The sequence below is a fragment of the Microtus ochrogaster genome, chromosome 10, assembly GCF_000317375.1.
Source record: "Microtus ochrogaster isolate Prairie Vole_2 chromosome 10, MicOch1.0, whole genome shotgun sequence".
Classification (NCBI taxonomy): Eukaryota; Metazoa; Chordata; class Mammalia; order Rodentia; family Cricetidae; genus Microtus; species Microtus ochrogaster.
In genome coordinates this window covers 56,278,538-56,293,973 of record NC_022016.1, presented here as the reverse complement: position 1 = coordinate 56,293,973, position 15,436 = coordinate 56,278,538, and the positions used below count along the sequence as shown (strand labels likewise).

Here is a 15,436-nt window from a genome sequence, read left to right as displayed (position 1 = left end):
CAGCGGACAGATGTCTTGAACTAAGGGAAGGGGCAGGCCCTACTGATTTCCTCCTCTGGCCCTGGCTCCTGGCAGTGCCTCTGTTGGCATCTCCCTTCACTTTGGGTAGAAGGTGCTGCCATAGATTTCCCTTATTGTGGGGCCCTTGAGGGTGGGGTCTGGATTACCCCGAGTTCTTGACCCCCAGTAGCCAACAGCAAGTCAGATGCAAGTATCTGGGTTTAGACTGGCGGTGGAGGTGGGAAGTGCTGAAGACAGGGGAATGCCTTTTGCTTCTGCAATCCATGTAGTCATCTGATCCTGGGATGTCAGTTTGCTTGTTTCCTGGAGAGCCTGCTATGTCTTCAGAGGATGTCAGTATCTCAAGAAAGGATGCTGGCTGGATGTGAGTTGCCTCAGTGGGTTCTAACTTCCTGGATGGTGCCTAAACTTCAGGGGCTGGCTGACTTCAGGAAAGCAGGGCAGTGGGCTTTGTCATCCTTGGCTCTGGTTCAGCCTCACCTACTTCCTTGATAGTGGTCAGAACTGAATGAGAGAGCAAAGGAAGTGGTGGGAACTGCTGGAAGTTCTCAAGGTGCTGCTGAGGGGTGGGTGTTTCCATTGGCAAGGGACCCTGGGTTGGCAAGCTGAATGGGCAGGACCTGAGCCTAGAATCTGCTGCAGGGATGGTCCACAGGCTGAATGACAATGCCATCGGGGACAGCTCTTGGGATGTGGGACCATCTTCCCCTCCTAGGCACCACCTTTAGTTCCCACACTCCTGCTGTCCTGGGGACCCCAATTACTGCCTCCTTTCTTAGCCTGGCCAAACACCATGACTCCCTGAAAACTCCCTCTGCTTCAGAGACTTTAGTCTTGTCCCAGCCTGCAGGTTTCGGGGTTGGTGGGGATAGTTCTATTAAGATGTGAGTGTAAAGCCATTGGAAGTACAGGATTGATAAGGAAAGGAACAGGGTAAAACCAATGCCCAGAGAGATGCCTCAACTTGGGAATGTGGAGCCACCTAAGAGCCTTGCTGCTATTGCCACACAACAGAGAATTCAGCCTGCGTCTGGCCTGAGCGGGGAACCTGTGTCAGTGTTGGGGTTCCCTTGTCAGCAGCCCCCTGTGCTTCTCGTGAGCAGGGGCCATTCCAGGCCTCCACTTACAGCAGTGAACCAAAGCCTCAGCCGTGCCCCACCTTCCATCAGCTCCCAGTGTCCCCACAGCCCCAGGTTCATGAGGCTCCCGCTCCCCCTCTTCCTGCCTGGTGACCCTCTTTCTGCATCCTTTCCCTGCGCCACACACCTCACCAGGCTCTCGTCACCCTTGACTCGAATAAGCAGAGACCTTCCTTTCATAAGGAAGACCTTTCTGCTGCCCAGGACTCTGTATTTGTTTTGTTTTAGACGTTGGGTTTTTTGTTTTGTTTTGTTTTGTTTTGTTTTGTTTTGTTTGTTTGGTTGGTTGATTGGTTGGTTGATTGGTTGTTTTTGTTTTTTTTTCTCACCATGTGACCCTGGCTGACCTGGAACTTGCTGTGTTGAACAGGCCGGCCTTGAACTCAGGGAGAACTCTGCTGTTCAAGTGCTGGGATTAAAGTGCTACACACCCGGCTAACCAGGCTCTCCAGCAGCCCCTACTCCTGTTTATTCAGGATAAGACTCACAGCCCCTCAAAAGCCTTGCCTCTCACCTTGACGCTCTTCCCCCTCCCTAAACTCCAGCTGCACCTGACACCCCCCAATTTCTCTGCCTGTCTTCTGCCCTTTTCACTGTCCCCAGGTGTCTAAATCTCACTGCTTTAGAAGATCCATGTTCAATGTCACCTCCTCTGGGAAAACTTTGACACTTCTCCAGTAGTACATGACTGACTGGTCCCCCATCTAAGCATCCCTTCATCACCTCCCACTTTTGATCCTGAAGTTTCTTCAGTGCTTCATGGCTTCCCTCAATGGGAAATTCCTTGAAGATAGTGGTCATTCCAGAACACCCTTGGCATCTCCCCTGGTAGCCAAAGAAAGTCTTGTGCAAAAAAGGGCTTAGTGAGCATGTGCCCTCCATGGGGAATAAGGGTCTAAGGGAGGGGTGGAGTACCTCTCTCACATTACGGGGTGCTGAGTGGAAGAAGGGAATATGAGCAAGCCCAGAGACTGTTGCTGTAGACACCCCGTAACCCCTCAGTTGCCCTTGGAGTCATGGGATTGGTGGGTCCTTGAATGAAGCTTCTCTCGCCAAGCTGTCAGCCTGGCTTTCATTGTCAGTCATCCTCCACTCTGGGAATCCAGAGGTATGAGTTTAGTTCAGCCTGACCTATGTGAACCATCAAGAGTAATGAGCAGGCAGGGACGCAGGAGGTGCCCGCTGTGTGTGCTGGATTTGTATCGTCCGTCCGAGACCAAGCTCTGCGCTAGCTCAGGCAGGCATGCATATGGTTTTTGTAAAAAAGGTGTGAGACCGTCATAGAAATAGCCCAGATAACATCTGGTTGGTGCACTTGGCCAGTAGCACTGGGAGGGGTGGGGGAAAGTATTCTGGTACTTGATTACTGTGTGGTTTGTTGGGGGGGGCGGTCTGGTGGGACGCGGGCTCGCAGAAGAAATGTCCGCATCTGAGTTTAAGTCCCTGCTTTGAACTTGAGGCTGCAACTCTCTCTCATTCTTTACCGTTTCCGACCATGCATTCACCTTTTATTTAACTTTCTTTGAGTCATCTCTCCATCTGGGGCTGAGGGGGGAGGGGCAGGGTCATCTCATCTAGAGTCTCCATCCCTGGACCTGGAGTACAGGATGGGGAGGTCACCAGAGCCTTTGGAGAAGCCACTTCTGGCCACTGGTGTGGGACGAGGGAACAGGATGGCTGTTGGGGAGGAGGGCTGTCTCAGAGCCCACAGGATCCCAAAGAATTTCCCTTGGATTTTTCTTGCAAAGGATTTTTTTTATCAAAAGCAGTCTCCCACTTTACAGTCAGGAAAACCCTGTCCAGTAGAGAGTCCCGACATCCTCCACAACTCCGGGGGAGCAGGGCCTCATCCTGTCTCCTCCTCCCACCCCAAGACACTGCTCAGCCCAGTGCCTTTCTGAGACTGTCTGTCTATGTGTGTGCTGTTTTTTTGCCTTGTAGTAACTCAGGTTGGTGTGTCCCAAGGACATAATATGTGTCCAGACCCTGGAATACCTGAAAAGGGCAAAAGACTAGGCTCAGACTTCAGGTAAGACCTACTGGGGGACTTTCTGGCTGCACACGGGGTGGAGTGGCCTGGTTATGGGGAGGACAAGGCCTGCCCCTTCTGGAGATGGGGTGGAGAGGGTGGGATGGCTGGAGGAGTGACACTGCTGGGGGAAGGCTGTGGTCCCTCCTAGTCTGACGTTTGGGAGGATGTCCCTGCCTTGTGAGCTGTGAAAGAGCATCACTACAACATGCCCATGTTAATTGTCACAAAATGACTGCAGCCAGAATTTAAAGGGTCACTCTTTGATGTGTTGCATAATGGTGACAGGCCTACAGTCATCTGGGGGTACCTCAAAGCCCCTCGGACGGTGAATTTTTTGCAGAGGTTTGAACTAGCAAGGCATCTTCCCGTAATCCTCCTTCTCCACCGTGATTTATGGGTCCCATCCATCCACCCTTAGCCCTCACTGATGCTTCTCTTACAGCAGCTCTCTCTGCTCACAGAGTCCCCTTTAACTCAAACCTAAAACCATCGAGTGTTCCCAAACAACTAAGATGACGGGAGCTGTATCCTCCAACAGATTTTAAGTGCTGAACAGAAGAGCCCAGATGAGAGGCCAGAAGGAGAAAGAACTTCCCCCTGGGAGATCTGTTTTGGGAGTCAGGGCGTACTCCTCAGGGCAGGGCTGGGCAGGCCCAGGGAATGAACTCACACACACCTTGTCTCCCAGGTTAGGATCCAGTGTCCAGTTCACCTGCAACGAAGGCTATGACCTGCAAGGGTCCAAGCGGATCACCTGCATGAAAGTGAGCGACATGTTTGCAGCCTGGAGTGACCACAGGCCAGTCTGCCGAGGTGAGGGCACTTGCAGAAGGGAGGCCATGCAGACAGCCAGGGCCTGGAGCCCGGGGCCTTCCCCCCAGGCTGGCTCTTCTTGCTCTCTGCTGCTCCTTAGCACTCAGGTCCTGCATCTTTGACTAATTACCGTGTTTATTGTCATCTTCTCTGTGCCGAGGCCTTTGCTAAGAGCAGGCATAGAGAGGTGGGGAGACAGACATAGCCCCTGCCCTGCGTGGACTTCACAGTCTGATGGGAGAGGGCCATGGAAAGCAGGCTGCTGGCACGGTGCAAGCAGAGATCAGAACCACACAGAAACAGGAAAGCAAGCCACCCCTTCTACTCCTGTGTTAGATCTATCCGTTATAACAGAGACTTATCCCAGCCTTCTGCCCCCCGGCGTCCTTGTTGTTTTGCCCACACTCTGCAGTAAACAGACCTGTGGCTTCTGAAGCAATGCTTTTAGCTATGCAGAGATATATACAAAGCATGGCATCCAAAGGCGGCTTATGAGAAGGTGGGCTTCTCTGACAGTGTACCTGTCCTCAAGAGCCCTACTGCCCACCTTCTCATAAGCCGAAGAAGACTGCCTGCCAGTGGCCATAAGTGATATTAAAGCCCTGGAAGTGAGTGAAAAGCCGTCAGCGGGGCAGGACGGCACTCAGCTGTTAGACAGCCCCGGAGAGCAGAGGACCCCTCTCGGAGAGAAGGTCTATCTAAAAGGCCCACTAAAATGGTTCTAGTCTGGATCCTTCTGACCAGTTGTGATGCTTTGCTTTTTAAGCACCTTTGCATCAAGATGAAATTTGTGCAGAGTGAGAGGGGGCTGTGGAAGACAACCAGACCATTATCATACAGAAGAACGCACAAAGTCAGAGCTAAAACCCGGTCTATCTTAAAAATGTGTTGATGAGGAATCTCAGGGAGCCATGAAAATGTCTTCAAGCAGGCCTTGCATTCACACCCATTTGTTCAACTCTAAGGTGTCCCTATCTGTGGTGTATGATGGTCCTTTGCTCCTCTCTGCCCGGTTATTCCAAAGAGCCTCCATGGCTACTACTGCCTTTTATTTTTTTTATTTACAATTAAAGACACAAAGACAAGAATCCCCAGTATAACTGACCGTTTGGACAGATTCCCTACCTCCTCTGGGCCAACCTTCTTCCCTCCAAATGCATTCAATAGTACCTGCCCACGCTCGGCCGCAGGGTTCAGGGTGCTGACCGGGTGATGTTGAGGCGACATAAACACTTTATGGCTTGGTAGGTGTTAGAAGGAAGGTGGACAGCCTGTAGAGGGCAGGGACCCCTGTTTTGGTCACCTCTCAGGACATGGCCTCGGCCACAGTAGGTGCGTTATAACAAGTGTTGAATGAGTCAGTGGAATGGATGGATAACTGAATGGCCCGTGAGTCTAGGTGCAGAACTCCAAGACAATGGCTGCATAGAAAGGTACGGAGTATCCAGTGTGTAGCCCAGGAGACCCTGGGCCACTCTGTCCCTTCAGAACTTCTTTTAGAAGCCCAGGGAGCAAGGTCCTCTGACAGTGGTGGGCTCTTTTCCCTTGAAGGAAGTTTGTTCTTAGTCATGACACTTAACTCACAAAAGCCCAGGATGAGGAAGGGCTAGCATTCTCGAAGGATTTTCATCAAGCGATATGCTCGCTTCTTTTCTCCAGATGTGTTCTGGGCCCCAACGAAGCCATCCCTAGTGATTCTGACACTGCACTTAACTCTCTGCCCATTTCCACTATGCACTGGGCTCCTTTCCCCTGTGTTACCCCATTGCACGCCCTACTAGCGTGAAAGTGGGTGGGTGGTGGGGGTGGCCGCTCAAATCCAACCATTGTAGCTGTGTGCCCTTGGGCCCTTTCCCTCGCTGAATCCCTTTTCCTTTCCTGCTAAATTGAAGACACACTACCCTGTTTCCCCCACAGCATTACCAAGTGAAGCAGTGAACTTCATTAGTGCTCATTTAGAACTGGCTGGGCCCGCCTGCGAGGCTCACGTGCACACCTGTGTAGCCTACCCTGTTTGCTGGCCCTTAGCTGGAGCTGGGAGCACACCTCGTCCTCTGGTGGCTGTGGGTTCTCTCAGAAGCCACTCTCTTGTCCTCTGTGGTCACACAGCTCGCTAGCCCTGGCTGAGGCCCGTCATTAGCCTTCACCACAGTACCCTTGTTATTGAAGGAGAAAACCACTCCTTCACTGCTTGGGGACTGTGAAATGAAAGGCAGGCACTTGACTGACGTGGGGGATGGGGAGAGTTCTCAGCACAGCCTGACCCTCCTGCCTTCCCCTGCCCTCCTCCTCATTGTTCCTCTTGCACAGGCTGTGGAGCAGGAAGGCCAGGGCTTAGACTCGGGCAATCTTTCCCTAGCTTTCCCAAAAGTGCATCTTAGATGCAGTGGTCTCCTCCGGCAGTCTTTAAGCCTTCCCCCCTGAGCTTTTGTTTTAAACCAATTGGAATTTCTACTATAATTGTGATTTCTTTTTTTTTCTTTTTTTTGGGGGGGTGGTGTGGGGTGGAGGGGGGGACAGCTTGGATGAGTGAACCTTGCTGTTACTATTGAAAAGGGACAAAAGCCCTTCAATTACACGAAGCTCCACGTTGAAACAGGTTGCCAAAAGCCGGCAACCTAAAGAAAGCACTCTGGCCACCACACATGGGGTATTGTGTTCCCGCCAGTGCGTGTAAAATGTGCCGTGGCTTTAATCATTCACATCTCCGCACAATTAGTTATACTAAAACACACAGACAGGCAAAGAATAGGTTCCCTGTAAACGTGCGAGGGCCACCAGAATGAACCGGATTTGTGATTGATGTGACTGAGGGCGATGGAACCGTGCCCGCATTTCGAAAGTTTTGAAATTGATGGTGTGCTCCAGCTTCTCCTTTCCCTCCCTCGGGAGGTAGCCTCTGCCCTGACTCCTAGAAAACCTTCATTGGTTTAACTTTTGACACAAGGTCTCATGTAGCCCGGGCTGGCCTCTACCTCACTCAGTGTCCAAAGATGACCCTGATCCTTTGAACACCCCTGCCTCCACCCTCCAAGTGCGGGGATTGCAGACACATAGCCCCATACCTAGTGTCCTATAAAAGCCTGGTCATGCAGAGCAGTCTAAGAGAAAGGGAGAACACGGGTTGTGTTACGTCGATGTCACCAAACACATGACAGGGAGTGAACAAGAAGTGTGGCTCTGTGTATGTGGGCATGTGTGTGCGTCTGTCTCTGTGCATGTGTGATGTGTGTGTATGTCTGTCTGTCTGTTTGTGCATATGCATTTAGAATACAATAATTTGGGGTGGCTGGAATACCATACTTGGACTCAAAGTTCAAGTCCCACCTTTCTTATTAACACACCAATGGCAGAGAAGACATTGCTGAAATGGATCTTTATCTTTTCCTTCGACTGCAAACTGGAAGGGGAACCTGGGAACTGTGCACAAAGCAGGCTGGACTAAATGGCATGATCATTACAATGTCTGTCTTCCTCCTTAGTGGCCATCACAAGAGCAGATTCCTGAGCCAACTCCTTAAACACTGGTGTCCACCTTATATTCCCTCTCCTGTCCCTTCCCTTCTTCCTGTCCCCTCTTTCCCCCCTCTCCTATCCCTTCTCTACTTCCTGTCCCCTCTTTCCCCCCTCTCCTATCCCTTCTCTACTTCCTGTCCCCTTTCCCCCCCTCTCCTATCCCTTCTCTACTTCCTGTCTCCTCTTTCCCCTTTTCTCCTGTCCCTTCCCTCCTTCCTCTCCTGTCCCTTCCCTTCTTTCCTCTCTCCTCTTTCCTTATCTGGCGGAGATGTCTTAGTGAATCACTAGAACCCAGGCCGCATTGTCCCATCCCTAAGAATGTCCCCAAGTCCCTTACCTGATTGTGCTAATGACAAAGCTCCCATTTATTAAGCCATTTATACTTGTCTAAAGCATGGCACTAGGCATTTTTCATCCTTTTCTTATGAGGCAAGTGGCAATAACCATATTTCATGTTGAGCTGAAGCTTCTAGTAGTTGGCCAACTTGCCCAAGGGCACGAAGCCAATCAGTTGAGCTGTTTCAACCCCTTGCTCCAAAGGCTCTGGGCTACTTGCACTTGAGAAGTGCACCTGGACCTCCTTCAGAGCTGGAATGTGGGGGAACAGTGTGGAGCAGCTCCCCCACCCCGCTAATGGCTTTGTTTTGACTGAATTTCAAGGATATAGAAAAATTGCCATTAACATACTGAGAACCCCCACGTGGGATTCATGCAACTGCTTTGGAAGAGTTAATGGAGAAGGAGGAAAGTGTGGTCAGAGGAGCAGGAGGGAAACCGAGGCATGTGTGTTGTTGCTCAAGCAGAGATGGGCCACTGAGTCACAAAGGTCAAGGGTTAGCTACCAGTGGGATTAAATGACTTGGCACGACGTTGGACCTATTCTGCAGAGAATTGGGGATGGATTCAAAGGAGGACCAGAGATAGGAGGCTGACTTGTTTGGATGGCAAACCTTGAATCTGTGGTGTGACCACTGTTGTCCCAGTGGCCACCAGGCCCTGAAGTTAAGAAGTAAAAAGAGTAGATAGGATATTTGAGTCAAGGTAGGCTTTTGACCAGGTAAATATGAGGAGCTGGAGATGCTGGTGAGTGGTCTTGAGGCCCAGTCTGGGCGGGGAAAAGGGAGTCAGGAGGGTCCAGCAGATGGGAAGAAGTGTAGGGTCAGTAGACTGGAAGGGCCTAGGATGTAGGGCACCAGGGACGTCGTGAACAGGGTGATCCTGCCGGAAGTATCAGTGAGAGGAGAAGAGCGGCTGTGACGGCTGGACTCCCTGGTTCTAAGGACCCCAGGGTTCGGTGTGTGGCCCCTGATGTGGCTGTTCCTTGGATGGAGGGGACAGTGGTCCAGATCCTATAGAAGGGACCAGCACTTCAAAGGGGCCACCTCTCAGAGTAGGATAAACAGCAGGCAGGTTGCACCTTGTGGAGTCAGGAGGAAGAGGTGTCTGCTAAATGGCTTCCTGTTTCCTCCAAATACAGGAAGGCAGCAAACTCATCAGCCAGGAGAACAGAGTGGGGTTAAGGGAAGGAGAAAGGGTCCGAGGGGCATATGGAAGGCATGAGAGGACCTCTGAGTAGCAAGAGCTGGTGAACTAACAGAGCAGGGCGGTTGGCAACTTCCCCGGAAGCGTTTGAGGTTGATAATGAGGTTACGAAGACATCACCTTCCCTCTCCTGTGATTTTCTTTTCTTTTTCTTTTTCCTGTCAAAGCTCAGTTCTGTGGAGAATACTGGGAAGACGATCCACAATTGATGTCTCCCAGGCAACTGACTAGAGGAGAGAGAAGAGAGACTTGGCATTTGCAGAAACATGACCATAATGGTAGACCATGGGGTCTAAGCTGGGTTGGGATGGTAGGATGGAAGGGAAACCAGGAAAATGGAAGAGACCCCGGTAGTTGCCATGGGTCCGATATAAGCTCCTGGAATTGGCAGACATTCACAGGAAGAACTGGCAGCAGAAGGAACAGGCATTCACTGCAGAAGACATCAGAAGCAGGGCTCAGAGAGGAGAAGAAAGACTTCTGTTAGGCAGGAGGCTTCAGAAGATGTTGCACTCCAATGGGGATTTGTTGACCTTTGAATGGGTAGTGAGAGGCCAGGTGTAATAGCGCATGTCTGCATGTCTAACACTGGGAAAGTTAAGGCAAGAGATCGAAGTTCCAGGTCAGCCTAGGCTACCATAACAAGACCTTGTAAAAAAAAAATAATAATAACTAACTTGTGTGAGCTAGGAACTGTGTTCAGGGATGGAGGGAGGTCAGTCATAGGAGTAGCAAGAGCAGGCAGCCTGAATCGAGGTAGCAATCAGATTTCAGGAGAGGCTAGAGATGGGGCATTTGCACTGCACACCTCTTGCTCTTGAATTGGTTCCCTGCTTTTGCAGTCATACTATTTCAAGTCTAGAATTGGCTGTGGGTCCAGGTGGTCCTGTTTCCAGCCACATAGCACAGTGATGTCCCAAGGAAAGAGTGGGAACCGCAGAAGATGGGCAGGAGTCTTTGGAGAAGAGGCTAGACAGGGAAATTGCAAATAGGAAAACGGGAAGATACATTCATTCATTGATCCAGACACTGAGAAGCTGCCATTTGGCCAGCCCATCTGGGTCACAGCAAGGAGCTCTCCATCTGCTGGTGGGATCCCTGGAGCTGGCTGCTCAGAGGGAAGGTGTCTGTCTGTCTGGCGCATCCCTTGCCTGACCTTGCCTAGACAGCAGACAGAAAAAGCAGCTGAGATTCCATCCTTAACCAGTCTTAAGGTACTCAGTGCTATCTGGAGACTGTAATATTTTAATTAAACCCCTCCAAGTCCTTAAAGTGGTAAATGCCTTTTGACCTATTCTCTCTAATTACCTTCGGCCTATTTTAACACACTGCAAATACCGTCTAATTCTTAGAAACAGGCACAGGATAAATCGAGTCTTTTGGCAGCAAAATCAGACTTCCCGAAAGAGGTGGGAGATGCTGCCAGGGAAGCTGTGTGAGGATGTGAGGATGCTCTGCAGGGCTAGAGCACCGAATCTTCAGGTCCTCTTTGTAAAGGTGGGGATCATATCAGACAGAAAAGCCTATGTAGAGAAGCTCCCTAGGCTCCCTGGAAGGTGGCTCAGTCAGTACGGTGTTTGTCACCGTGAGGACCTGAGTTCAATACCCCAGAACCAATATGAAAAAGGAAAAAGAAAGCCGTGCGTAGCAGCATGTACCTGTAATCCCAGCACTAAAGAGGCAGAGCAAGTGGGGAGCTGGAACTTGCTGGTCGGCCAGCGTAGCTAAATTGGCAAGCTGTAGATGCAGTAAGAGATTCTCTCTCAAAAGCTAAAGTGGGAAGTGATTGAGTAAGACGCCCACGTACTCCTGAATGAATGTCGTTAGAGACACACATAGAAGCTTCAAGAAAGCTAGACTAGCACTCCGTAACCTGGGAGGTAATCCTGAGTATAGAGAAAGGAAGTGAGTGTGACATTGAGTCTGGCAGACCCGGGACCTGAGACTGTCCCTAGCACAGGAGTCTCCGGTCTGTGACATTGAGTCTCACAGACCCAGGACCTGAGACTGTCCCTAGCACAGGAGTCTTCCTGTCTGTGATGCTGAGTCTGGCAGACCCCCTTTGTTGAATCCTGTCCCTAGCACAGGAGTCTTCCTGGCTGTCAAGTATAACTTCACACCAGAACTCACTGAGATGCTGTCACCCCTCTCACTTGGAAGAGAAAGAGTCAGGGGCAGAGAGGGGGTCCTCACTCCTTCCGGCCTGGACAGCCAGATTTAGACTGGAAAGGCTAAGTTGCTGAGACCCCAGGGTTGGCATGTCCTCATCTGTGCCATCCTCCCCAAATATGACTACAAAATGAGAGGAGCAGTTGGATACATAGGAGAGCATGGGGACTTGGGTGTCAAAACCCAGTTCAGGGGCTGGGGAGGTGGCTCAGTGGATAAGGTAGTTGTCGCACAAACATGAGGACTCATGCAAAGGCTGGGTGTGGCAGTGCACACCTGTAACCCCAGTGCTAGGGGTTTCTGGGGGCTTGCTGGCCAGCCAGCCTAGTCAAATCAGTGAGCTCTGGGTTCCAATGAGTTGAGAGACTCAGTCTCAATAACTAAGCTGGAAAGCAATGGAGAAATCTGCCCAGCATTGACCTCTGGTCTGTGCACACCCAGGAACCTTCATACAGGCACAAAGAATAAACTCGATCCATATTTAACTCAGTTGTTGGGGGGAGGGACACCAGTGCTGACCCAGAGCCCCTCAAAACAGCCCTGTAACTATGCCTGCTGTGCTCGTATGTGAGGGCTTTCTGGGTCTCACCTATGCCTCCAGCTTTGGTTGTGGTCCTGGAGAGAGGCGGGGCCCTGCTGACATTTTTTCTTAGCCCAGATTCTGGCTGGCCCATAATAAATGTTGGAACTAATGAGCATGGAAATCAACGCACACAATGACACTTGGGAGGGGGCCCTGGGTCCTGCTTCTCAGACCCCTCAGGGAGGGGCTCTCTGGGAAAGCCTGGAGCTTTGTCATGCCTGGCTCCACACAGAGGAGCTTCCAGAAGTTTGAGGTCATCAACCAAAAGCAACTCTGACAGCACGCCCATTTCCCATGCTTAGGCCTATTGAGTTTGCGCACTCCGTCTTTACTCTTAGGCACTCTGCCTGCAATTGGAATGAATTGCCATGTGGGCGATGACAGCCCAGGCTCACGGAGCCCTTTATTAAAATAGCCGTGTGCTAACGTTGAAAAATGGGGTGGCTAGGACTCCGAGCACATGGTTTCAAAAGGCAGCCAACACCTAGACCCAACGTGGAACCTTAAATGAGATCAATCACCCCTTAATCTAATTAGTTTCGAAGCTATTTTAAAGAGCTTAATTAGATTAAGCCGTGATTGATAACACTTTATATCTACTTGAGGAGAGCACTTCTAATTCACCTTGAGTCTTTACGCTTCCAGTCAAAAGCCTGTTCCAAGGCCTGGGCTGAGTAGGGAATGGAGGAGAGGCGCAACAGGCTGCCTCCGAAGCCACTCTGGTGACTGGAGCTGGACCGAGTCAGGCCTTTTGGTAGAGTCCCCAGGCACAGGCATGCTGAGCCCAGTAGGGTGGCCCTCACTAGGACATCCTGAGACTCTAGTTCGGGAAGCCCACAAGGAGGTCGAGGAAAGGACTGAAGTCAGGCTACTAGGCACGCAGTCTAGAGGCTCAGAGCAGCACATCACTGGTTTGGAAAAATAAGCCTCAAGAAGGGATGGCACAGGATGCTCGGCACGTCCCTAGGTGCCTGTGACCCACCCAGCCCTGGTCTGCGCGCTCTCTAGGAAGGTGAGCTGCCTTCTCTCGGTGGAGCTGGGGAGGAAGAACAGACGTCAGGAGAGTGTTGAGTCTACCGTGGCAGTTCATCACTGCCCATAAGACAGTGCTCCAGGCACTGTGGCGGCCTCTGAGCCTGCTGGGAAAGGTGGGCATGGGTGCTGGAAGCAGGTGGATCCTGGGTAGACTCTGTCCAGGTGGCGTCGCTTCTGGGCTGTGCGTGGGAGACGGGAAGGGCTGTATCTGCTCTAAACTGAAATGTCTATCTTATCTCCTCTCCACAGCCCGGATGTGTGATGCCCACCTCCGAGGCCCCTCGGGCATCATCACTTCCCCCAACTTCCCCATTCAGTATGATAACAACGCCCACTGTGTGTGGATCATCACAGCACTCAACCCCGCTAAGGTAAGGCGCCCACAGTGGGGAACCAGGGTCCTGTGGGCAGGCGCAGGTTAGGGACAGATTGCCTACAAGGGCCTGCCAACCCACCAACCTCCAGGTGGTAACTTCTCTGCAGAGAGCCTCCATTTGCTTTTATTGAATTTAAGAAAACTCAATAAGCCATAAGGAGGTTATAAATAACATTAATTAAAGAAACACTGAGTATCCCTGTCCCTGCATAAGAAGAAGAAAAAAAATCAGCTATCTTGATGGTGCTCCACCCAGACCAACCCGTCTCCCATCCTCAGAACCTTCAGACATAGCCGTGGCCTGAAGTGTGTTTGTTATTCTTGTGCATTGCTTGTTTATTATATTCAACTGTGTGTCCCTAGAGTACAAAGCTTCATGTGCCAGTATTTGAACTGCACATGCGTGGAATCTTGTTTTGTTTTTTTTTTTTTTAATGAACTTCCCTCACCATTTTCCTAGGTTGTGGGTGGTCCTACTCTCTGTCATCCAATGGGAGGGCTTCGTTGTTGTTGTTGTTGTTGTTTTGGGTTTTTTGTTTTTTACAATTCCAAATATATTTTTGTTATCCTTTAAAAATATAACAGTCTTGCCAAGGTCCACAATAGACTGTCTGCATCATTTGAATTCTGTCTGATTTGTTGATATGGAGTCCTTTGGTCCATGAATATGGTATGCCTTTCTATTTGCTTAGTGTTTCTTTAGTGACTCTCAATAAATTTGTCTCTATTACAACTCTTACTCATTTCTTGATATATTTGCTCCTAAATACTATCTATATCTCATGTCTCATTAATATAACAGTATGATTCGTATAAACATAAATCATGACTCTCAAAATCCATCACTACATGTTTCTTGATGCTCATTCAAAAATGTAATCAATTTTTGTACTTTGATTTTCTTTATAAAGAAGAAATATCTTGAGACCGTTTATCCGAGATTTCCTTGGCACTGACTGTGTGTATAGGCAGCTGACATCTGCAAAGAATGACGGTTTCATCTCTTCCTATCCCATCCGTTTATCATTTGTGACGGTGGTGGATTGATGTTGAGTGAAATCTGTTTCTTCACTGTTCTGTGTGATGTTTCCTGGAGAATGTTTCTTTTAATATAGAAAGTCTCCTTTGGGGCTTGGGGGAGTATCTTTCCCATCCTAGTTCACCAAGGCTTTTTATCGAGGATGGATGTTGAATTTCATCAAACAGCATCACACACCCACGATACCATCTTTGTTCTCCTCCTTGATTCTCATTCTGTGGTGAGTAGTGTTTGTTGGCTCTTGCGACGTTACCGGCCTCATTCCTAGGTTCTCTACTCACCACTTACATGTGGACACTGTCATGCTCATCATCTTTAATTTAATAATAATTTAATCTTATTTAATAATGTGTTTCTGTTTTGTGAGGTCTGGTCTTTTATTTTATCTTTGCCAAAAGTTTGCATCAAAAAAAAAAAATGCTGGCTTCATAAAATAGTTTGAAAACTGTTTCCCTCTGCCTCCTGGGATCGTCAGGGGAAAATTGCAATAACTTTTGCCTTCAAAGTTTCGTGGGCTTTTTCAGCCAAAATGTCTGGATCTGGTGCTGGGGGATTAGACTCCAGGTTCAATATCTGTGATGACTAAGGAGTAATCTAGGTCAGTTGTTTCTGTCTTGAGGTCATTTAACTAAAATTTCAAAAGTAGTATAAAAGTATTCTGTGTACAGTTATGCTTACTGATATCTGCTAATATTGTGCTTTTGTGTTATTTTCCCTTTTTGATTTACATCTTTAAAAAACTCAGTATTGTCAAAAGCTTCATACCTGCTGATCTCTCCAAAGAACTGAGTTTGATTTTGTTGCCGTGCCTTTAAAAACATTTGTTTCATCTGTTTCTGTTCTTCATATTTTCTTATCTTCTGTGTATTTGGTTTTATTTTATTTTTCGTCTAGCATTTTATTATTCCTGCTTAGTCCATTATTTTCAACCTTATTTCAGCATCTAAAGCTACAAATTTTTCTCTGAGGATTGTTTTGACTATACTTCTACAAATTTATATAAGCAACACATATACATATATTTGGAGAGAGCACATAGTTGCAGCATTTAGTTCTGATAGTCCCTAGGTTTTGATTTGTATTTTTAAGATTTATTTATTTATATTTTATATTTGGTTATTTCATCTGTGTGTGTGTGTGTGTGTGTGTGTGTGTGTGTGTGTGTGTGTGT

The 15,436-nt window shown here is 49.2% G+C and overlaps 1 protein-coding gene across 1 annotated transcript in view; it reads left to right on the top strand.

The window, feature by feature from the left end:
- Positions 1-15,436, top strand: part of LOC101999605 (CUB and sushi domain-containing protein 2) — a 514,736-nt gene that overhangs the window by 293,393 nt on the left and 205,907 nt on the right. Inside the window, exons 8-10 of the mRNA XM_026782281.1 lie at positions 3,102-3,189; positions 3,881-4,005; positions 13,100-13,221. Of these exons, the coding sequence (XP_026638082.1) occupies positions 3,102-3,189; positions 3,881-4,005; positions 13,100-13,221 (335 nt within the window). The remainder of the gene's footprint in view (positions 1-3,101; positions 3,190-3,880; positions 4,006-13,099; positions 13,222-15,436) is intronic.